Source organism: Alligator mississippiensis, chromosome 1 (genome assembly GCF_030867095.1).
Source record: "Alligator mississippiensis isolate rAllMis1 chromosome 1, rAllMis1, whole genome shotgun sequence".
NCBI classification, from domain to species: domain Eukaryota; kingdom Metazoa; phylum Chordata; order Crocodylia; family Alligatoridae; genus Alligator; species Alligator mississippiensis.
Window position 1 is genome coordinate 127905803 of NC_081824.1, and position 23910 is coordinate 127929712.

Genomic DNA, 23910 nt, shown 5'->3' on the forward strand with positions numbered 1-23910 from the left:
AATTGGAACCATTTTGTAACCAGGTCATTTAACTCAGTTGGATTTTTAGCATTGTTTGACCCTTAAGTATGACAGGCTTGTACAGTCAATTCACCTAGGTCTATGCAAGGCAGGTCAATTTAGGTGCAGGGCAGAAGTACAACCGAGAGTCCAGACTGGGTTTGTGATTATCCCAGACTGACAGACAATAGAATTTTTCTTCATTCCTGATAATGTGGCCTGAATCAAGATACAGATTAATATTTATATGTGCCGATGCATGTGCCCGTGAACGTACACACTTTCCTCTATAACAGTGGTTTTCAACCTGTGGTCTGCAGCCCCCTGGGGGGTCTGCAGGCTGTGTCTAAGAGGCCCACAAAAGTTGACTATGATCAATCAAAAATATGTGAATACACACACTTACCATTCAACAGTGTCTACGCCTCCATGCAGAATTTTGTAGGGGTCTGCAAATGAATAAAGGTTGAAAACCACTGTTCTATATGTATCACCTGTATCTATTATTTAAACTAAAAGCCATTCTGCAAGGAATAGTATTAGAGACTTGTTGCTGTCCACCCCACAGGAAGAACTCACACAATATTTTCACTGCATACACCAAAACTTCCATGTGGTTGTTTTTCTAATTGTTCTCTCCCAGTATGACAGGTTGAAGATGAAAATAGTAGTTTATTATCTACGGGATAATAGCCCTTTTGCTTTTGTTTTACCATTGCTGGTTGGGAGATGTGTTCTGTTGCTTATTAACCCACTCTGGTTGGACAAGTGGACACTGTAGTGTAAGAAGTTGCACTGAGTTCTGGGAAATGGCCTTTCTCTACTAATTCCAGCAGCAGCTGGACATGATGTAGAGACAGTCTTACTGCATTATAACATTGCAGTGCTATACATGCAGGCATGCATAAATCTCCTGCACTGAGGTAGTACACATGCTTTCAGTCCTGTAACCATATCAACTGCTTGACTGAGTGAGTTTAGACCGTTCTGAAGAGAATTCTTGCAACAGGAGCACAAATGTTTGTGATGGTAATGTTAGTAGCTAGGATGCTAGAGATAATTATACAGTTTGTTGGAAATCCTCATGACCCCATTGGGTTTGCTTCATCTAAACTGGGACATCAGAACAATGGGCAAGCAATGAATCCATTGTCCCTAGAATATACTGCATTATTATTCAAATAAAAAACCCCAGCCCAGCCCACCTCTGAAAAAGGAATCTTATCCGCAAAATAAATATTTAACAACTACATTTTTCATATTTTATTTGACTTTCTATTGCAGACAGAATTTATTGGACTGTCATCCAAATTCTGAGTTGTCATTGCATTTGAGTGTGTTTTTTGGGGGTGGAAGGGTGGGGATATGCAAGTGTCATAGAGTCACAAACTTTTAATTGGGCATGCTTATAAGACTTTACTGCCAGTCTACAATGTGATAACTTTTGATCAACATATCTGATCACTTAAAATTTTTGAGGAATGCTCCAAGCTGCAGTGGACAGAGTCTCACTGACTGGGGGAAAATGAAAGGAGGGAGATGGATGCCAAATGGTTGCTTTGCCATCTCTTTAGTGTTTAGCACAGCCAGGGCTTCAATCACCTCTGTGGTTGTTAGGTAGATGGCAGGGGAGGGTGGCACCTTAAAGTATGTACAGACATTAAACTTAGATCGACCTAACTTTGATTAGGTCAATCTGAGTGCCAGTCTGTACAGACATTCTGGGAAGTTAGATTGTGGGAAAAATGGTGGCCCAATCTAATGTAGCTCAAATGAGGAGGTTCAGGGGAAGTGTGCAGTCTGTATATGTTCAGAGCTGGTTGCCCAAGCCTCAGGGTTGCACTTTTCCTACCCCACCCCCACCAAACTACTTTTAGCCCTAGACGGATAAGCCTCTCCCAAATACCACCAGCTCCCCACCCCCAACTAGCTAACCACCCTCCCCCTCATGCCTGCCAGCCCTCCTCCCATCCCACCTGCCTCTTGCCCCATCTCAACTTACTTGGGTTCCTGGCATGTCTTCCAGTGCTGGCAAACATCTGCACCAGTGCAACCAGGTCTATGATCACACAGCTCAAAGCAAGCTGTGTAATCATAGATTGGGTCCCGCAAACATATATGTATGTAGTACTCTCATAGATTAATTGGCTCTGAGTTAGTCTCTCTGAACCAGTTAGTCTCTAAGATACCTCCTTGCCCTGCCTTCTGCCTGACTTCACACTAACATGGCTAATCACCTCTCTGCAGTCACTGATGGATCAAACCACAGGTTAATGGCAGCTGGAGGAAAAGAGACACCCAGATACATGTTTGATGTGGCATTGATTGGTGTGTGGGAGGGTGAAGCTAGAGGTGTGAAAGAACCTAGATATGGTAACCCAAGTCAGGGCTTACTGTGCCATTGTGCTATTCACTATAACTGCTGCAACGATAAAATGCAAGAAGTGAATGAAGCAGATGCTTCCCTTGAGAACTGCATGGTGGAAGAACTGATTTCTAATGGGTTTTAGAAGTTCTTCATGGTGCTTGAAGGACAGGATCCCTGCTCTGTGCTACCGTGGCAGAACTTCCTCCCCTGACCCTTCCTGTCTGCCCTACACTAGTCAGTGCACAGCGAAGAGAGCATGTGCAATGAGGTCTTCTTTAGCTGTGCCCTTCACAGCTGAGTGAAAACAAATCCATGGAAAACATACTGTGCATATGCAGCATGAGATTTTCAAAGGGTCGTAGGGTGGTGGAACCAAAACCAATTTTCACTGGTACAGTCTAAAACGTTTCTCTGTGTGTGCTAATTCCATTCAAAATGTTCAACTATTGACCCTGAGCCTTTCGGTAATGCAGCTGTTTAACAGAGGTTGTAAGGTTTGGGGGGAGGTTGTTATTGTTTTGTTTTTTAACCAGAAAATCAGTATTGTCAACTTGAAAATTCAAAAACTTCTCACACACACACACATGCATGGTAACTCAGACATTATATATTTAATTATTTTGGTATTCTGCTATATGCTTTTTCAGATTGAAAACTCAGTGTATATAAAATCCATACATTAAGTATGTGTGAAGGCCCTTTACTTACGCCCATTTCACTGCTACTGGGGTTTGTTCCCATCATGAGCAAACCTATATCTTAAAAAATGGTGAGTCAACCTCTCTGGTGATCAAAGCATTGATTCTTTTAACTTACTTTCCTGGTTTTGAGCCTTGAGGGGTCACATGTTCAAGCTTTTTTCTCAGACCTCGATAATAAAAACTATCTTCATATAATACCATGGCTCCAGGAGCTGGGGCTTTAAGAAAAATACCAAGTGATATGAGACTCATAATAAAATTAGGAGAGTTGGCAATTGTGCATTTTCTTGTTTTCTTCATATGCATTGCCTGACAGTTGCTATTCCCCGTTACCTCTGAGCTCCAATCTCCCCCATTTCTTCACCATCTCCTGTCCTTTCCTCATAGCTACTGCCTTGGGTATACTTCCCTGTGGTTTTCTCTGTCCTGCATCTTCTGGACCAGGAATTTATGTCCTGTATTTTCATGCCTGCTTTTTGACCCTCTAGGCTTGGGCCCTATTGGAGCTGTATAGTTTTATTACACATGCGTCCTTGACAGTATGAAGGCCTGAAGGGTGTGGCGGAGATGAAATTCAGGTTGTAAAAGTACTTAGCTATAATGACAGAACTCCAGATGTTGAGGCAGCTATGCTTGCGTCAATCAAAGGGAAGTGATATAGCTTAGCCAGCAAAAAAAGAGCCTTTGATAGAAGGTTTTTTTTAATTAGTTATTCCTCTGGCAAAGCAAAATAATTGAAAAGGATTATTAAGAAACTAAGATTTGTAGGAATTTCTGGAATTGTTAAAATCTCTTGTAGGCTTTGATTCTGCAAACAGCACGCACACACAATTTTATCCATACAAATTCAGTGGGAGTGTTCACGTCTGTAAAGTCACAAAGTTTGCCCAGGAGCAGGCTTTAGATAAGACTTTCAAAGGATGTAGCAAGTTAGCTGTAAAGTTTTGCTTATCAGCGCTGCTCCTAATCAGCTGTGTGTGGAGTAGGTTTGAGGAAGCTGGAAGAAGGCTGCTAAGGGGAGTGGACTGGGCCAGGCCTTCAAACTGTGAGATTTTATTGTGAGGTGGGTAGTAGCATGATTGGGGCAGGGGGATGGGCAGTGTGGTAGGAAGTCAGTTGACCATTGCATTGTGGGTACTGCCATTCAGTGTGAGGCGTTTTGGCGCTGAGTGTTAATTTGGTAGTTAGTAAGCTGCAGTGGAAATGACACATGTCTAACATAAAGGGAAAAATGTGTTTGTGAAAGGAAGACCAGAAGCTGGGCAACTGCTGCTGGGAGCCTCTTCCTTTGTTTAAAGTTCACGCTGGGACGGCCAGCAAGGATTCTGAATAGTTTTTTATATTCCTTTACAGGCCTTTTTATATTAGGAGACTAAATGGCATTTTTAGGATGCACAGCCTCTCTTTCAGGAGTGGGACTGCATTTAACTAGCTGACTCGCTTTAGCAGGGGTGAGACCGTGATTTTTTTCCCCACAAAGTACCACTGATCCCTGAAGCTGATGCAGTGGCACAGATGATTTGGAGAATAGAGTAACTAACTAACTTGAGTCCTCACTTGAGAAAGTTGCTCTTGCATCGCTGCCATATGGTAAGTCGTAAAGACCACTCCATCCTCTTATTTTTCCTATTGTTCACAACATGAAAGTAACTAAATTTGGGTCGCACTGATGCATTGCATGAAGGTCCGTGGGGTTAATTACAGCTGAAGGTAATAGGTATTTGTTTAGCACATTGAGCGAAAACAAATCTTGGTTTTAAATGGCAATTTCTGAACTTGAAACTTGTAAGATGTAATTCCTAGTAAAAATGTTTGCAGATAATTTGCTACGCATTACTCTCTCTTTTTTTTGTTCCATTGGGAAATGAGAGAATTAAAAAAAATAGGACATCATTATAGGTAAGATTTGAATGTCGGGTTATGTTGTTCTAAATAACTTCCTTTTTGGGGAAAAATAATATTTTAAATAACTTTCTTTTGGCGGAAAAATAATAGTTTTTATAAATATAATGATGACTTGTGTTAAGCCAAAAACAAACAAGAAAAAAGCTGGAAAAGCAGGATGTTGGGAAAGGGTAGTTGATTTTGTTTTTCAACTTTTCTTTAAATACTGTTAGGGGCATCCCTCTAAGTTCACAGTGTTCTTGGCTTGCTACAACTTTCCAGTCCTGTTTACCTGCCTATCTTGTACTGTATTTTTTAGGCAACTGCATAAGCAGTGGGATATTGTCCCATGTATAGTTAGACTAGATTTAATTTCTAAGGTTTTTGTTTTTTCAGAGTCTCTGCAGCAGAAGAAATAAACTCAGGAAGGGTCAGTGCCATGATTTAAGATATTAGTACTTGGTAGGGATGGCACAAGAAATGAAACCTCAAGTGTGTTGACTTTCTGTTATAATATAAAGCCTTTGAATCAGAGGATCTCTTTGAGCCTTTTGTCTGCCAAATGGATGATGCTAATTCAGCTAAGAGAATTCAGTCGAGATGTGAGAAAAAGTGCTCAGGGCATACAAGGCCCATTCCCAGTGATGCATGGATGTTAGTACCATGCTGAGCTTTAAAAACCCAGAGCATAATGAGGCAGAATGATCCCTCCTTACTCCCTGGGCATAAAGTTAGGTGTCAAACAGAAAGTGTTATTCCTACATCCCAATGTATCCAACCTTCTGCATACATCCCATCCCATACATACCGATATATCTATCTATCGATCGATCAATCGATAGATATGTGTGTGTGTGTGTGTGTGTGTGTGTGTGTGTGTGTAAAAAACATTTATAACATTTAAAATCAGGCTTGTAGATTGGACCCAGACCTTTTTCTTCATTGGTGTTTACTTTAGGTTACTGTCATTAAATTTTCTGTCTCCATCACTGCCTGAAAGTTATCACTTTGGCACACAACCTACTTGGTTAAGTACTGTTGGTAAACCAGGGGCAGTGTTAGAAGAATACCAAGGGGCCAGATTTGCTCTTGAGTTCCGGTTTTGTAGCATTAAGTTTAAAGTTTAAGTAGTCAACATTACAGGACTGTTTTTACTAGGCTTGTTTAAAAATTCCAGTAGAGGCAGTTGTTCTGGGCAAATAAACAGGCCTCCATTGGTTGAGATGCTCTACATCCCACATGTCGTAGCCTTGTGCTAATACTTGGGAATTTTGAAGTGCAATAAATTAAAAAAGAGATTGGCCTGTTTTATCATTAGCAATTGAGTGATGAATAATGCAAAAAAAAAAAGCTGCACAAAGAGTAAAAATCAAAAAACACTTTCAAAAACTTTTCAGATGTACTGATCCATAATGATAGTAGTTCCCAAGCTTTGGTCCATCAAGCTCTGGTGGTCTGCATAGCCAGGGGATCTCACTGGGCCTCTCCCTTCAGTTAAGTCAGCTGATAAAGATGCCTGATTATCAGGGATCCTGGTTTTCTCTGATTTAAAAAACTTCCAAGTTTTTGGTTAAAAAAAAGTAACCCTAAATCCACATTTTTCCATGATTAAAATGAAGCACCACTGTATATAGATCTATATATTAGTGATGTTTCCATAGCAGTATTGGCAGCAGGGCCAGGCCAAGTGGGGAGCTCCTACAGGCAGCTGCGGCAGTGTCAGCAGCCAGGGGGGTGGGGTGAGTGCCACCCGGCGATCGGAGACCACTTGCAGACACCACCAGCAGTGTCGGCGGCTAGTGGGGGGTGGCAAGTGGCGACCACCATAGGCGCCACTGGCAGCAGAAGCCAATGTCAGGGGAGGCACCACCAGTCTCAGGGGGTGCACATGCACCTGCATGCACCCCCTACTCGTCGCGAATGGGTGTTTCGTTTAAATCATGGAAAAATGTGGATTTGGAGTTACTTTTTTAAACAGAAAATTGGGATTTTTTTAAATCAGAGAAAACCAGGATACCTGCTGATTATCTGTAAGAGAGATTGAGGGTTCACCATGATCCACTGGTTTACCAAGTTTGGCCACCACTGAGTCCTGCATTTTAGTTGCATGCTTCTGGGCCATTTTGTAAATAGATGTGTGGCTCGGTTTGCTCTGGCTGACTGAGAGATTGCGTACTTGTATCTTGTACTGCACCAGTGAGAGTCACAAGGCCTCTGAAGAACTCTACCTTCAGTAAGGGCAGGCGTTTGTGCTGCCTCCCACGCTGGCAGCTCCACTGGGATGAAAGCAGCTTTAGTTTGCAGCCAAGGCTCTGTAGGAGTCCTGCCAATGAAACCTTCTGAAGGAATGAGTTAAATCACCCTGGCTAGGCCCCAATCAGTGCCACCTACCTTTGAGGCAGTGCTAGCCATCTCTGGTCCATCTGGCAGAGTGGGTGTTCTGACTGCTTAGCACTATCCCAGCCCTCTCTTGGGTGTATTTTGTGATGTGGTGGCTCTGTTCCAGTTTTCAGTTAGTATAACTCAGAAGTTAAACCTGTCCCATGTTTTTTTTTTTATTAAGTTGGCTGTAATTAAAATGCAGGGAACAGGCACGCACCTTGTACTTGCTCTGGACGTTTACACAGACTCTGTCCAGTGCTCAGTTAATTTGCATTTGTTTCTTTAATTCTTAATTTTAATCGAGGTAAAAATGGCCCTATGACACTGTAGTTGAAGAATTTTCAAATAGAGAAAATAAAATGTGGAAAAAATAGGAAAACACCCTTCTGTGGCTCTACACTTCGATTTTAATGTGACAGAAAGGTACTGTGTACACAGTCCATGAAGGCTTCCCTTCCTTATCATGGGCATGAAATGAGGGCCGTGCTTCAGTCCAGACCACGTATGTTAAAGGAAAACAATAAAGATAAAAAGAAACCAGGCTTTGTAGCCTATTTTGCTGCTTCATAAAATGTAAACAAGGGCTGAAGGAGTCTTTATTCCCAGCCTTCAGTTTTAGTATTCATATATTTAATTATACCAGTGGGTAAATCTACATGTGTGCTTTACTGCGGAGTTGACTAATTAGCTGTGCAGTAAAGTGTTACTGTCTACACAAGCACTGTTATTAGGGCACAGTAAATTAACTAGTTCTGCTGTAAGATCGTACTGTCAAAGATAGTACTATCCTATGGTGGAGTAATTACATGCACAGAAAAAGCATATGTAGGTGGTGACAGGGAGGCATGAGGCATGAGGGTGCTAAAATGCAGAGGATGTCCCAGCCAGCTCCTTTGCCATCTGATGCCTCCACTCAGAGGCCGGGGCTGACCCCCCAGCCCTCTGCCAGCTCAAGGCTGGTCTGCCCTAGCTGAAACTGCTGTGGTCTCAGGTGCACACACAGATGCTGTGCTCAGGAGCAGCTGACTCCAATGCTCTTATTTTTACCTTCTTTTTTTGAGCTTTTAGGGCACACATTTTCATGTTTTTCTCTAGGAACTTGTTGAGTAACAGTTCTGATTCCTTCTTCCAGGACTATTTAAGCTTTGGATAAAAAGCAGAGAGAATCCTAGGAGAAGGGATCAGAATCTAGGATTTCTTCCCTCTCACATGAGTGCCCTAGCCATTAGGCTACAGAACCAGGCACCTTTTTATATACTTTCTTTCTGGAGCAGTCAACCTTGCATACCTTCCTAGAAATTGGTACAGCTTCAGTTGGTTGGGAGAGGGTCCCAACCAACTTAGTCAGGTGGTTAAGGAACAGTCTCAGAAAGTGGAGGATGTGGGTTTGAACTTCCTCAGGCTCAAGGCAGCCTAAAGTCTAGGTCTTCATAGAACAGTGCCCACAAGCTACTAGATAAATGCTGGGCAGCAGCTGTACTACTACCTCCCCCTTCAAGCCACATTTGAAGAGCAAATAAGGAGCCCTGCCTAGTTCTTTGAAAGAACAGCTGGAGGTGTTTTCAGGGATGTGAATTCCAAGTGAATGGAGGTGTCTGTTTGTAGCCAGTGGTTAGGCATGTGGGCTCTGGAGAGGGTAGGGTGTTCACACGTACCCCGGTGCCCAGCACTATAGACTGGCTTGCTGTAGATGGCTTCCCTCTCAGCCAAAAAACCTGCATGCTAGCCTTTCAAGACACTTTTTTTTTTGCCCAAGCAGAGAGGGCTTGGATGCCTATCTCTGAGTTCTGGGTTCTACTCCAGGGGGCAGGTGCCAAAGCATATCTTTGGATTTAGCCCAGTGTGTCTAATGTACCCACTCAGCAACATGCTGAGTTGGGGCCAGGTGTCTTCAGTAGGCATTTGATTTCCTTAGCAGCCTAAATACATGATTCTCTTTGTTTGTGAAGAGGGGAGCAGAACTTCCTTGTCAGATCCTGGGCTGTGTTTTTTCTTTTCTTCCTTTAATAGGCAGGGGGAAGCAGTGTGTACAAAGTGGTTATTTTTGTGACCTTTCTCTTCCTTTAACCAGCTTAGGAAAAAAAATTGCTGAGGGCTAGGCAGTCAGACGACAGTGCCATGTGTCAAGGTGTCAACAAAGAGATCTTTCTGGTGACTTTGGCAAGCGAACCTGGTGTAGTGTTTCACAAGGTGCTAGAAGGAATTGGCACCACCCAGCCCATTCCAAAGAGTTCTTTCATCTGTGATGGCCAGAAATAAATTTCTGCCTCAGATATTTGGTTTCTGGGTACACGCTGTATATTTAAAAATGAGAGCCCACCTTGAAGTTCACAAGTTCACTTTCATTGGCAACCAATCGTGCTGATTCCATGTGACTAAAATAAGTATTAGAGATTGGTTTGTTTGTTAATTTGTTTAAATCCCACTGTACTGCAAAATAACATAAGCGGCTGTTTATATTGGGGTTTTTTTTTTTACAGTGTAGCAGCCAGCACTGGTTTTGCTCCTTTCACATCCTGAAGCAGTTACATAGTAATCACCAAACCACCTGGAGCTCAACTAAGGGGTCAAAGATCCCAGTGTGACTGGTGAGCAAATGGTGTCAGAAATCAAACGTAACAACACATAAGTGTGTAGGCACTGCCACAAAGACACAGCACTTGGCCCGTGAATGAGAAGAGCTGAGTTTGTTATGAGAATCAAGGGTAATTGAGAGTTTTAGCTCGGTGGGTCTCAGAAGTTAGAAGAGTCTGTCAAATGGTTGACTAGAGTTATGGAGTCATTTAAAGAATGGTGCTACTTCCTCAGAAGTATCCGTGAAGCAGTGGGTGAAGAAGAGCCTGCAAGATTGTTACTTAGAGTGAGGGCAAGGAAAGGTTATTAGGGAAATCAGGCTTAATTAAGATGTAATATTTTTGCTCAGTCTGAAGAAAATTCTGGCTATGTAAACCTATGGAGTATAGGAGCTCCTAGAAAGCGTTTTTCCCCCTAAGAGTAGTCCTGAAACCTCTTTGCTCATTCTATTGCTGGTTTCTCTTTCCTTGTAGATGGTTGCATTTCATTGAAAAGACAAAACTCAGATCCTTGGAGGTATTTAGGCACATAGGCTAAGTACAGACAGTCAAAAAACCTAAGGCTAAAACAAATCAATCTTTGCAGGTTAGTCTAGCATAGAATGAACTGATAAACAAGTGAACAGACATACCTTTGTTTCCAGAAATGCAGCCACATGCCTGCAGTGGCCCAGACCAGAAGCCAGGGGCCACTAGAGCATGCCTCCATGCTCAGCTGGAGCAGACAGCTTGGGACAAGGCTCATCTACCCACCCTGTGAAGGGGGGCAGGGGTGGTTTGCAGGGGAGGTGCAAAGAATCATGGGATGCTGGGGGACTGTGAGTTCACATGAATCTGGAGGGGATCCGGGACAGAAATTCAATAAACTGATTTGATGTAAACCAGTTAAGTCTCATACTTAGGGACCTACTAAATTCACGGCGGAAGTAGGCTGCATAGCAGCTCCTTTAATCTTTCAGGTTCCCCTGTGCGGCCCCTGTCCTGCAGATTGATGGAGGGGCCCTGCTGCTTGCTCCTGATCAGCAGGGAGGCGAAAACCATCATTTAAAATATGGTGCTGTTTTTGCCTCCCAGCTGGTCAGCAGGAAGCAGCAAAGCCATTGGAGCCCCTCAGCCAATCAGCAATGGAGGAGAGGAGCACAGGAGAACCTGCAAGGTTAAAGGAGGTGCTACACAGCCCACTCCTGCCATGAATTTGGTAAGTCTCTACTGATACTGCATCCATTAGGTTTATCTTAAACCAGTTTTGGCCATTTTGAAAGTGGTTTATGTGCACTGAACTTCTGTTGTGTTACAGATTTCAGCCAGTTTCTGATCACTTACACCGGGTTAAGTGTAATTTGTGTCCCTAGCCATAATGTCATCAAAGAATGTTAGGGGCTTAAATATCTTTGAGGATCTAGGCCCTAGATTCTAGGCTAGTTCCATAGAGTTAGGGGAGCATGCACCTCTCCATCACTCTAAAACTTTGCTCTTCTGTTTAGCACAGTGTACTGACCATTGGGTCATACCAGGCTATGTAATTTTGCAATGCATTTGTGAAAGTAACACTGTGAGTTCCTATTAGTATTGCATTACAAATAATTCTCGCTGTTGTTAGGTACTGCTCATATGATCCTGGTCCTACTAAAATTAATGTCAAGATTTCAACGGAAGAAAAACCAGATCTCTGCAGTCATGGCATAGGCAAGCCATATATAATGTCATAGTATCTTTTGCTTCTTCAGTAATCGAATAAGTTACCACAACCTGATTCACTTGTAGAGTCTGGGAATTTAGATTTCATTAGGTCAAGAGAGGGCGAGTACACTGTGTTTGAGAATACTCCACTGATTTTGATAGGAACAGGTAAGTCATGCTGAATGTTCTTAACAGAGAATAGAAACTAGGGTAGAATCAGGCAAGAATTGAAATAAGAGCCTTACACTATGATACTGATAAATGTATTTATTGCCCAATGGATGCAAGAGAATTCTGGGCCATACTTTTTTAAAATTGTGCCAGATGGTGATTTCCTTGGGAAATACTATTAATGCAACATTACATTCAAATAATTTTCTAAAGAAGATTGCCTGCTGCAGTGTTTACTGCTTAAAAAAGCACCAAAAGAAAGATTACATTAATTGAATTACAGGTATGTTTGTTTTAATATTTGAAGTTTTCTATAGGAGAGACCTTACTTAACCTCTGAGGTATCTAATTTTCCAGTTAAACATGCCGTAAAACTCTCCATTTCACACTTGTGCTTTGTATTACTGAGGTATCATTTTCCAGCAAACACTCCAATCTTATCACATGGTTTGGCCTCTGAGAAGAGAATTTTTCCCTTGTAGTTGCAAGAACGGGTGCCAGCTCACAGCTGCATGATTTTTCTGCTTGTTACTGAAGTGTTTTAAACAAGTTTATTTTAATTCTGAGCAATTTGATAAAAGTCACTTTTTCAACAAAGCTGTAAACTAGAATCTCTTAGGGGAAAATAAGAGATATTTGATCATTAGAACCTTGAAGCAAATAACAAATGGCACGGATTGGTGCTTCATAATTCAGGCATCAAAGAACAAGCATGGTCTGATGGATGCTGCACTGGGCTCAAACTCAGGAGATTTGTAATCTCTTCTGGCTCTGTCACTGAACTTCTGTGTAACCTTGAGTAAGTCACGTCACACTTATGCATCTGTTTCCTCTCCCAATTTTGTGTCTTTTGTCTTTTTGGAGTAAGAGTTCTTCTCTTCCATTGTCATGCTGAGCTTAGGAAATGAAACCTTGACTTTGGTTTGCTGTAATACAAACAATAATGACAAAAATGTTCAGACAATGGAACACCATTTAGAAAAAGATATACTTTGGCAAACTTCTGTTAGAAAAGAAAGGTTAGCATCAACCAGTTGTTCGCCACACACTTTTTCCCTGCATTTCATCAAAATCATTTTTAGATATCCAAGAACAGAACCCTGTTTAAGTAAAAACTACTCTTTTTATTCAAAAAGTTTTTATCTCTGAAGAACCAATATAATTTCATTCGTGTGTGACATCACTGCTTGGTATAATTGAAAGGATTATATCTGGGAGTGTTGGCATTAGCGAAATGTCAGGCTGGAGGAGTAAGTTGCAGGGTAAAGAGAACTTCCCTTTATGCACGTGTCTAGGTAATCATTAGCAGTAATAGGACAGTGGTTTGAAGTCAGATCAATTTTAAGAACAAAGATTTTTAATGTTTATTTCAAAAGGGTTGGATATGTTTTAGAATAGATTCAGACCCACCTTTACTTTCCTCTCTTTGTACAAATAAGACCTGTTTCCTGAAAATGACCTTTTAAATAAAGCTCAAGCAAAATAGTAAAGTGTATTTCACTTATCCATATACCAGATAAATGCAAATTTATTTAACAGACAAGTCTTAACTACATAACATAATGCCAGCCGCAATGTTATGCCTATTGCTTCCATTACTGTATAGCAATTATTGTTTGCCTGCTAAATGCATAAACTGTTTAAGTGAATAGCTCTGAAACTGTTAGGAGCTTGGAAGCAGAGAAGAGCTAATTGGTGTCAGGGATGCAAGTATTATAGTCCTGACAATTTTGCATATTTAATTGGGATTGATTATATTACGGTCAGATAAAAGTGTAGCCTTTTTCAGTCCTGAGGCTGTGTGCCTAAATGGGGTATGCTCTAGGAACATGGCTTTAGCTTGTTACATGGATCCTTGTTTTTGTAAACAAAATAGGGAGAAATTAATATATTATACTGGCCTCACCTGAATTCTGGTTGGACGGGAAATCATAGAGCCTTCCTAAATCTGCTTGTTCTTTTTTTTTAAACCTTGGTTCTAGTCCAGTACAGAAGCCAATGGTAGATTTACCACTATATCTAGAAGCTAGGTTCACCCCTGAGAGTATGAGGCAAAGGAATGGGGACTTCAGTGAGTTTAACTGGGTAGCCTCAGAGCACTTTGCAGATCTGCATTTAACAGAATTATTTTTTTAAAACGTTAATTATTTGGGGCATAATCCTGAACTTTTTGAAAACAGTGGCAAAGCTTGCTTTTGCTTTCATGGCGTAGACTCAGACCTTTCATGTGGCACTGATCAGTGGAAAAATATTTCAGTGTTTTCTATTTTTTCCCCCTGACACAAAACACCACTGCAGAAATATTCCAAAACTTTCCAAAGGGTTTCTGCTGTGGGAAGCACAGTACAAGTGGTGCTTTGTTTTATAGGAATATCCAAACCTGTGGCAAAACTCATGCTTTTTTTCCCCCTGAACAGGTGCCATGAACATTTTGACATTTGCAGAGCAGATGGGATGTCATTTCAATGTTGCATCTAATGGACAGAGCTTTAACGTAGCACTCTCCATGCATCCTACTCTGGAAAGTGTGGGCAATGGAATCTTGGATTGCTTCTTTTTCACATCAGTACTGGTTTTAACTTGTTTGCTGCTGGATCAGAAGCCAGACCAATGGCTTGTTAAGCGGCTTGTGCAACCTGTATGAATTTGTAATGCAAAAACATAATGTGCCACTTTAATAGTTTTTTGGACTGCTTAGCCACCTGTCTTCCATGCATTCTTTTATGCATTCATGCTTGTTTATACATGTGCATACACATACGTATTCACACAGTACTGACTACATAACTGCACCACTATGTGCGTATAAGCATACATACATAAATGAATGTATGAAATATTGTGTAAGCGTATCTAAGATTTTCCAAGCAATGAATTTGTGGGACTCAATTTTGAGGTTCCCAGCTTGAGGTGTCTTCTTGAGGTTTGATTTTTACACCCACTCATGCTTCGCAAACACCCCAGAGGTTATTTATTACCTGGCAATCAGCTTTGCAAACTTGCAGTCACTTGCACAAGCTTTTCTGTTCATTTACTGTGAGCTGTTTCAAACATTTGCTGGGAAGAGGAACATACAAGTCACATAACTAAATAAACAATAAATAAATATGCATATATGTGTATCTTAGGTGAAAGACAAGGGAAAAATTGCTTTCAGGAGTTTCAACATGCTAATGTATTTACTCAAATCCAGGATGAGGGTTGAGTAATCCAAGATGAGGATTTTAATACAAGGACATGGGGAGTGGGAGTTGGTGGTCTCTGTGGCTCCAGCTCTGACTCCAGCCCCAACCTGGGTTTGGAGGTGCAGCTGCTGCTCTCCTGTCCCTGCCCCACCCATACCCCTGCCTGCCATAGCTCCAACTCTACAGCCAGGACCAGAGCTGCTGCCACCACAACAGCCCGTGTGGCTGGGCTGGGGCCAGGTCCAAAGTGACCATGTACTCTATGCGCCAGGCTAGAACGGGGCTAGTGCTGGAGCTGACAGCGGAGAGGATAGAATCAGCCGTTGGCATGGGGTAAGTGGGGGGAGTGCAGGAAACACAGGATGTACAGACATGGGAGGGCAGGAGGGAGGGGGGCACATGCCAAGGGAGGCAGATGCCAGGGCAGAGAGGGCACTGGGGTAGGGCAAGCAATGGATAAGGCAGGGGGCAGGCCACTTAACTCCCGTGCCTGCCCCCTACCTCTGCTTGTCTTGTCTGCAACCTTGGGGTGGAGACATGAATTAAAGACAACCCTCCAATAATTAGATTCTATACATGGAAAATTTTAGCAAATATATAATTATTTCTTGTATAGGATCTAATTATTGGGAGATCATCTTAAATTCAAAGTCATCTTTGTTTAAGGTAAATGCAGTACATTGGTCTCTTGTAAATTTCTTTTAATGGCTATCTCTTCCCAGTCACATTCTAGTTGGGATAATTTTGAACAAGAAAACCATATAATGTACTTCATCACTTAAATCATACCAACTCCATGTTTTCCCAGTGGCTTTTATGAGTGTCCCATACCATGATTTTGTTTTTGGAGAAACGATCAAGCAAAACACGGTTGAGATTCCCCTAAGCAAGCATTTCCTACACTTCAGTTGGGGCAAATTTAAGCTTACAAACCTTTGTCCCTGAGCAGCTGTAGTTTCTAAGATCCTCCCCTTACACAGCATGTTGAGTATGAGATTCTTGGCTTCCTTATGCAGCAGGCTGTCCCTCTGGCAACTGTCATCTACAATCATATCGATTACATCCTACCACAATCGCATAAACATGTTGTACAAATACCCTCAATACAAAATCCAGACCAGATGGTGGCAAACTCTGCCTTGTATTGCCAAGTTCCTATCGAAATAACAGTACTACATCAGCTGTACAGTCTCAAGCATTAATCATTTTCTCAGTGGGCTCAGAGTCATCATGCATTTAAGCTCATTTTGTGGTTCTGTCTTTTTATCTATTGGCCCTGATTCTTTAAAGACTTGCTTTTAACTTTATGTAAAGCGAATAGTCTAGTCCCACTAACATCTATGAGCATGCTACCTGTTTGAGTAACTGCACATAAGGGCTAGGGACAGAAGTTACACATAAACCAGTTAAGTGTTCAGAAACTGGTTTAAACCTGTAACCAAACATAAGTTCAGTAAAAATAAACCAGTTTCAAAATGGCTGAAACTGTTTTGAGGTAAATCTGGTTGAATGTAGTATCAGACTTAACTGATTGAGGTCAAACCAGTTTATGGAACTTGTATCTCAGACCCCTTCCTGGTTCAAGTTAAACCAATGTCCCCCAGCATCCCAGCATGCTCTCAGGGCTGGGCTGGGCTGTGTTATTTGCTCCAGTGGAGCAGGGCTGGCTCTGCCACTCTGCTCCCTAGCCAGAGCAGGGACAGGCAGGATCGGGGCCTGGCCAGACACTGGACCTGGAAGGCAGCAGAGAAGAAGTTTATTCCTCCCCACAACCTCCCCTGTCCCACCAGCATGGACTTGTCAGGCATTTCTTCACTGGCTGCTCCAGCAATGGGGGCATGGCCAAGCCTGATAGTAGCCTGGAGTGAACTGGCCAGGGAGGAGGTTTAATTCCCCTCTCCCTGTCCCATTGGCACAGACCTGAGCTGGGGTCTGCCTGGTGCTCCCCCCTCACTGCTGTAGTGGCAGGGCCAGGGGTGCAGCCAAACTCTGGCTGGCAAGGCACCCTGAGGCAGAGCGGGCAGCAAGGGGGGGTTATTCCCCCTTCTGGCCCCAGGGGACCACAGCAGGTTCTGCCAGCCCTGACCACCACCACTGAATGCTCCCTGTGCAGGGCGAGTGGTGCAATAAGCCCCCTCCCTGCCCCCTCCACCAGACACTGGTGGGAGGCCACTGAAGCAGCAGTGGGGGAATGCCTGGTAGACCCTGGCTTGGGTCCGTGCCGGTGGGACAAGAAGGGGGAAATTAAACCCTCTCCCTGGCCTGTTCACTCCAGGATACTGCCCAGGCCTGGCCATGCCCCCTAGCACAGCTTCCCTGCAGTCAAAGGCATGCTCTAGCTCCCCCCTCCCCCCCCCACCCCCCACGCTTCTGGCCTGAGCAACTGCAGGCACGTGCCTGCATTTCCAGAGCTAATAGTGAATGTCTATTCACTTCCAAGTTGGTTCAATCTAGGCAGGTTAGACTAACCTGCAAAGATTGAATTAATTTAGGCTCTGGCTTTTTGCATGTCTGTCCCTAGCCAAGGGGTTTACAGTCTGGTCCTAAGAAATTAGAAGAATGGAAAGATAAAACTCATATTTGGGTTTTATTTGTTTTAACTTGTTTTCATGCATCCACACAAAATTTAGCTTTAGTTCTTAAAATGTTTCCATTATAGCCCAGTACAGTGTTATGTGAAAACAATAGATAGTGAAATAATTTGCAGACAAAACCTTAAGACACATTGACCTTGTTGTTATCAAGGCACTGAATGTAGTGGGTAGAATAGGTTGATTAGGTCTTGACATCTTTGATTGCATTCCCTTCCAGTTGCTGGCAAACATGAGCAATAGCTTGGCAAGTCAAGGCAATGAAAGCATCAGCCTAAATCACTTCTGATATATTGAAAGCTGTTTTGAGCAACTCCCCAAGGGAGTAGTAAATTTAGTTTCCTGGCAGAAGAGGTCTGTGTCTTTAAGTAAAACATTATCTGGCAGGTGTTTAGGAATAAAAAAACACTGCAAAATTAGAAGGATGCTTTCTAGAAGGATGGTAGGGAGTTCTCTGTTTGAGATAACTAAATGAAGGCTTCACCTGGTTTGTAGGTACACGTGACACATAAAAATAGCACATAATACTTTATCTCCATGAGGTTTGGCTTGTTCTTTCACATAATTCAAAGCTCATGAGTAATGAAGGTCATCTAAATGAGAACCAAGAAAATATTTACCTCCTACCACACCCTCATGTATTCTTTGCATGCTGGTAATTGAACAGGGTCTATTTTAGCTACTTAAATACAAGAGTTTTTTCCTACTCGTTGCTGGGGGTGACACACAGTGGAATGTGATTCTAGGTGTGGCTCACATCATGATTTGAACCAAGTCATTGGTTTCTGTCTTCATATCCTTTACTGTAAAGACAAGTTAGTTCACCTATACACACATTGAAGTGAGGGACAAGCTGTGAAACCACTAAAAGAGACCTTTGCACATATCCTATTGTCATGGTCATCTCAAAGCTCTGAGTTACACCCTCTTGACCGATCCTAAACCACTGTACTTTTCTCTGGGCCTTCATACTTGTAGATGATCACTACATCCTTCTCAACCCCCTTATGTTCCATTCAGTCAGGCTATACTTACAGTACTTATTTCCTGTAATTTATCCTCAGAAGTCACATCTCCCTGCTTAAGTCAGAAGGAATCTGTGACTAAGCTGAGCGCACGTGTAGTAATAACCTTTAAAAATTACAATAACTAATTACTTTTGAATAAGCATGTGATTGCGGCAGAATGCAAACAAAACTGTGCCGAAACGTATATGGCCATCATCAAACTCAGTTGCCTGATTACAGCAATCTTTGCAAATGAGGTCTCATTTTTCTCAGGGACGGAGAGAAAGGAGTATATAACACCTAACACTCAAGCAAAAGGACTTCCTTGTAAAACTTAAGAAAATTGAGCTTAGCATATCTAGCTAGCTCACTGCCCCCCAAGGGCTATAATATCCTTGATGCAGTTGAATGGGTTGTGAAGAGTAAATTCCTCCAGTTACATCACCAAGATCACAATAATCCTTCTGTTCGCAAACTTTCCAAAATATTAATTGAGAGAATAGCTTGGAGACACATTCTGAGTGGTGCTCCTGCCTGTCTTCACTTGTCTCTCTTGTGCTCACTCACTCTCAGGTTTTATCTTTTTATTAAATTTTGAAAGGGGATTGGCTGGTGCTCACACACTACAGTTTATGATAGAAAGCTTCTCATCACTTTAATTACTCTTTGAGAGTCACCTGTGCTTTCCAGCTGAATTGCCCTAACTGGAAGCAGCTGCTCTTCTAAATTACACTCTCCACTTTTCTTCCTCAAATATATTACAAAAATACGTGTCTAGGGCAATCTTATGAGATTTATGCTTAAAAAGTGCGCTGTTTGCCAGTGTTTCAGGTGTATGTTCAAAAAATGGGAGGTTACTTCTGGTGCTACCATGTGAAACTTTAAATAGGGATAAACATCTGGTAATCCATTGACTAGTTATGGTGTGTGTGTTTAAAAAATAACCTCTCCCCCAAAACCTCTTTACATATTGGACCCGCTTCTTGACTAGTTTGCCTTATGTTGTCAATGAATGTAAAATGGGGTTTAAAATATTACTGCAGTGTTAGTGGAGGATTCTGATTTGGCAGAACTTTGCACCATCTTTTACAAGATGGGTATGGACAACTGTATAGGAGGCAAGGCACTGTATAAAACGTAACTTCTGCCTTCATTGCTCTAAAGACAAACTTGAAAATCTGACCTGAGTGCAGAAAACAACTTGGAAAGTTAAAGGAAAAGATATGCTATTTTAAAACTCTCACTATGGTTTAACCAGTTTAAACTTGTGGTTCTGTCTTTTTTTTTTACTTTGATTTTTTTCTGAACACATGGGGCCAAATTCTATTCCACCTATTGGGCACCTAATTTTTGTCACACCGCATCATCTGACCCTCGTGACTGAGTCACAAAAAACCAGCAAAGTAGATGAGGGTCCACCTACCTTTTCAGAGACTCAAATAGGTTGGAGCAGAATTGTACTTAGGCATCTATGTCAATTCATGCACCTAATGGGTAGAATAAAATCGGTCCCTTCAGTTTGCAGATGCTATTGTAATAATATACCTCACTCTCCTGGATAGCTGTTGCTATCTACTGTTTTGCCATAAATTCTCGCTTGACTTACTAGTCTGAGCTTGCTGAGTTGTGCAAGGATCCACTGACCCCTGAAATAAACCTGTCATCTGTTCTGGCCTGACAGCCAGGGGGATAGGAAGAAAGCTATTTAAAAGTGGGCCAGCCATGTAGCCTTGTTTAAAGGGAAGGGGGCAGTGGGGTGGGCTCCTTGCTTGATAATTTGTATGTCTGGACTTATTTCCTGGATTTGTGGAACCAGGGGGGAGCCAGGGTGATTAACAAAGAATTGCACTGGTGGGAAATGATCCTGATCAGAGGATGGGACTTCAGGTTTGATTTTTTTTTATTTTTATTTCCCATTGTGGCAAGTGGGAGAAACTGGCCAGGGGCAGACATTTGGTCTGCAGTCAACCATCAAGCCCTCAGTTCATTTGGGACTGGGACATTCACTGGTTTGTGGATATACAATTTGGTTCCCTCCACCATGTATGTGCTGAGTTAAATGGATCAAGTACCTGCTTTTGCCATACAGTGACATATACATTTGTTTTCTGTGGGTAATCTCAACCTTTGAGTACTACAGCCACAGTACTCTGCAGTATCGTCTCTCCTGTTGGAGAAGAGTCTTATAGGAGCACCGTTTACAGGCTTCCCTCAAATCCATTCTTAATTAGAAGTCAGGTCTTCTGCACACTGCTTGGTCAGAGTAACTGCATTTGATTTAGGTGAACAGTTTGAATGCAGTTCACTGCATTTTATTTTCCAGGGTTTCAGCTGTGTTGAATTGCTTTGGATAGCGATTAGGGAAGCCTTGAACCCTTATTAACGGGGTAACAAAGGGAGGGGGAGAGGTTTTTTGAGGTGAGATCATTCAGCCTGTCCCATTTAAAATAAAGGTATCTTCTAACAAGTGTCCCCATGAAAAAAGAGTGAATTGCCATTTTGACCAGTCATATTTTGCCACAAGCAGCTCAGTAATTTTTGTCTCCTAATGGGTGTCAATTTTGGACCTGTGATGGAATAAACTGGTTGGTTGACTTTCAAAGAAATGACTTATGAGATGTATTTAATGCAAGTTTTAATGCGGTGTGAAATCTGCATCTTGGAAAGGATCTTTTTGTCTGGCTGGGGTTTGATTTTGTGTTTTTTGGGAAGGGCTTTAGAGGAAATTCAATAAGTATCTGGTGGAGGAGCGCTGAGGTTCAAAAATGTGTGGGTTGGTAGTGGAAGAGAATAAACCTGGAGGCTAAAATTTGGTTTTGTCATCAAGTATCACTATGCAGAGTTGCCTCAGACATCTCCCCAAAAGCTTCTTATATGCCAGCTTCCTTACTATTGCAGCCTTTCTCCTGTGCTGGACTTCTCTAAAGTCTAGGGAAAGCTGATTGCGCCAAATTATTCCAAGTTGTATAGCAGTTTATGACACCAGGATAAGGTTACCAAAACTCCTTTTCACTAGTGAAGAGAAGAATTACAATATGAAAGGTTATTGGAGATACCCAGGCCACCACTAAGCAACCAGAATAAGAGGCAGGGGGACTGTAGCCTGGTACTTGGAGGCCAGGATTGGAAAAGGAGGTGCTGGGGCTCTGTTCTCCGGTTTGCTACTCACGTGTTGAGTGACTGTGGGCAGTTCACTCTTGCCCCTCTCTTCTCTGTAAAATCAGTTGGGGTGCTTTACTGCTCCACACGGAGTTGTGCTCTGAGGGTTAATTCCTGTTCCCAAAATATTTGAAAAAGATGCTTCAGAAAAGTAAATAATGTTTGTTGTTTACCGAGTTGAATTACTGCAGTGCTGTGTAACAAAAGTCTAGACAAACCCAAAAAAGTGGGTGAGATGGTGGAAAAAAAATACAAGCAGTGTGACAAAGCTAATTATTCTTTGGGACTGGAAAGGTGTGATCATGAATTTGGGTGGAAAGGGCAGAAGTTAATGCTATGGAGAGACCAAAGGGTGAGCATCAGACCATTTTGTATCTCTCTAGTAAAGTATATGGAGATTTCTGAGTCACTACTTGGCATTTTGAGAGACCCTACCGTAGAAAATGGTGAAGCGTAATTTCTTACCCTAATGGGGAAGGAGGGGAAGTACTGGACAGGACATGAGAGACCACTGCTGAACTCATCTACGTTCAGGGACAGAGGATATGACCCTTTCCTTTCAACTTATGGTTCAACAAGTATCCTTCCAGAAGGGCAGTAATATTTACTGTGTGCTGTGGTTAGATTTCTTTTCCTTCTGTGATGAATCATACAAACTGACAGTCACCATATTTTGCCTCTCCCAATTGAGGTCTACCCAGCCTTGGCAGCATTACAAATCTGTAGGTGTATTGTACTAATACAAACTGTTAAGGTTTATGGAACAATTTTCAGAGGCAGGCTTCTTTCTCTCCTTTTTATTTTTTAATGTAGCAAGATTCAGATAAGTGAGAGAGTGATGGCTCTGGTTTCACGTGGAGCTTTCAGATTTTTTATCAGGAAAAACAATTAATTTTCCATAACTGCTTTTCACTGATAGAATTATACATTCCTAACTCAATTTGATTTGTATTACAAGTTATTGCTTTAGTTATTATATGAAACACTGTTTTCATGAGGCTAGCAATAATATTGAGATCTGACAGCTAAACCTCTAAAATAATTACTGATTTCTGATCTCTACAGCAGAACAAGTGTTTATGTGCTCTAGGTTTAGTACTCTAGGTGAGTATTGTTGAATGGTGCCATTTATAAAATGAGTAAGATTCGTTGTAACGCTTCAAATGCTGGTGGTACTTTGAGCCCTGTATGTTTTAATATGTTGTTTTGTGATGTGGGAATGGATTAGTATGGTGGTTCTTGCATCTGTGTAAATCTGAAGCAACTAGATTTAAAATCAGTGTAAAAGAGAAGAATGGGTCCCAATGTACTGCCTTCTATTGCTATGATATGATGTGATATCCAGTCTGTATGTCTATGACAGTCCTGCCCTCAGATGCAGAATGTACTTTGTACAAGAGATTAGTATCATCAAGCCCCTTGGCAGAAGCAGCTGATACAGAGAAAGTGCTAAAGAGTCCTAAAGCCAGAAATGCAATCTCACATTTTGCGAATAACATTTAAGACGAAGCATTAAAAATAAGTTATTTATTTTTTCGAGGATTTGTATATGGTGAAGCTAAGAGTGTTTAATTGTACTTCTGTTCATGCTAAATGAGGATGTGTGGACATGGACAGATTACAGACCCTCTCTTGAAGCTGAAAGGATTTTGACCCTTCAGCCTCATGACTCAAGGCCCTGTGCATATGGTGTTTATGAGCACCGAGGTGTGTGTGTGTGTGTGTGTGTGTGACCATACATCCCGTCACGTAGATTTCATAGATTTCATAGATGTTAGGGCTGGAAGGGACCTTGGAAGATCATCGAGTCCAGCCCCCTGCCCGAAGGGCAGGAAGTCAGCTGGGGTCATAGGATCCCAGCAAGATAAGCATCCAAATTTCTCTTGAAGGTGTTCAATGTAGGTGCTTGAACCACCTCTGATGGCAGGCTGTTCCAGACCTTGAGGGCTCAGACAGTAAAGAAGTTCTTCCTTATGTCCAGCCTGAAACGGTCTTGCAGTAGTTTATAACTGTTCAACCTTGATATCCCTTGGGGCGCTCTGGTGAACAAACGTTCCCCCAGATACTGTTGGTCACCCCTGATAAACTCTGGACTCTCTCAAGCTTCTCCACATCCTTTTTGAATTGTGGGGCTCAAAACTGGATGCAGTACTCCAGCTGCGGCCTCACCAAGGCCGAGTACAAGGGGAGAATGATGTCCCGGGATTTG

General features: G+C 42.1%; 1 protein-coding gene across 4 annotated transcripts in view; it reads left to right on the top strand.

The window, feature by feature from the left end:
• SASH1 (SAM and SH3 domain containing 1) overlaps positions 1-23910 on the top strand; it is an 843969-nt gene that overhangs the window by 633345 nt on the left and 186714 nt on the right. Inside the window, exon 1 of one of the 4 annotated variants that reach the window (XM_019488351.2) lies at positions 4501-4659. The exons of the other annotated variants lie outside the window; for them this stretch is intronic. Within the exon in view, the coding sequence (XP_019343896.1) occupies positions 4657-4659 (3 nt within the window). The 5' untranslated portion in view covers positions 4501-4656. Of the gene's footprint in view, positions 1-4500; positions 4660-23910 lie in introns of those variants that run through there. 4 annotated transcript variants of the gene reach the window in all.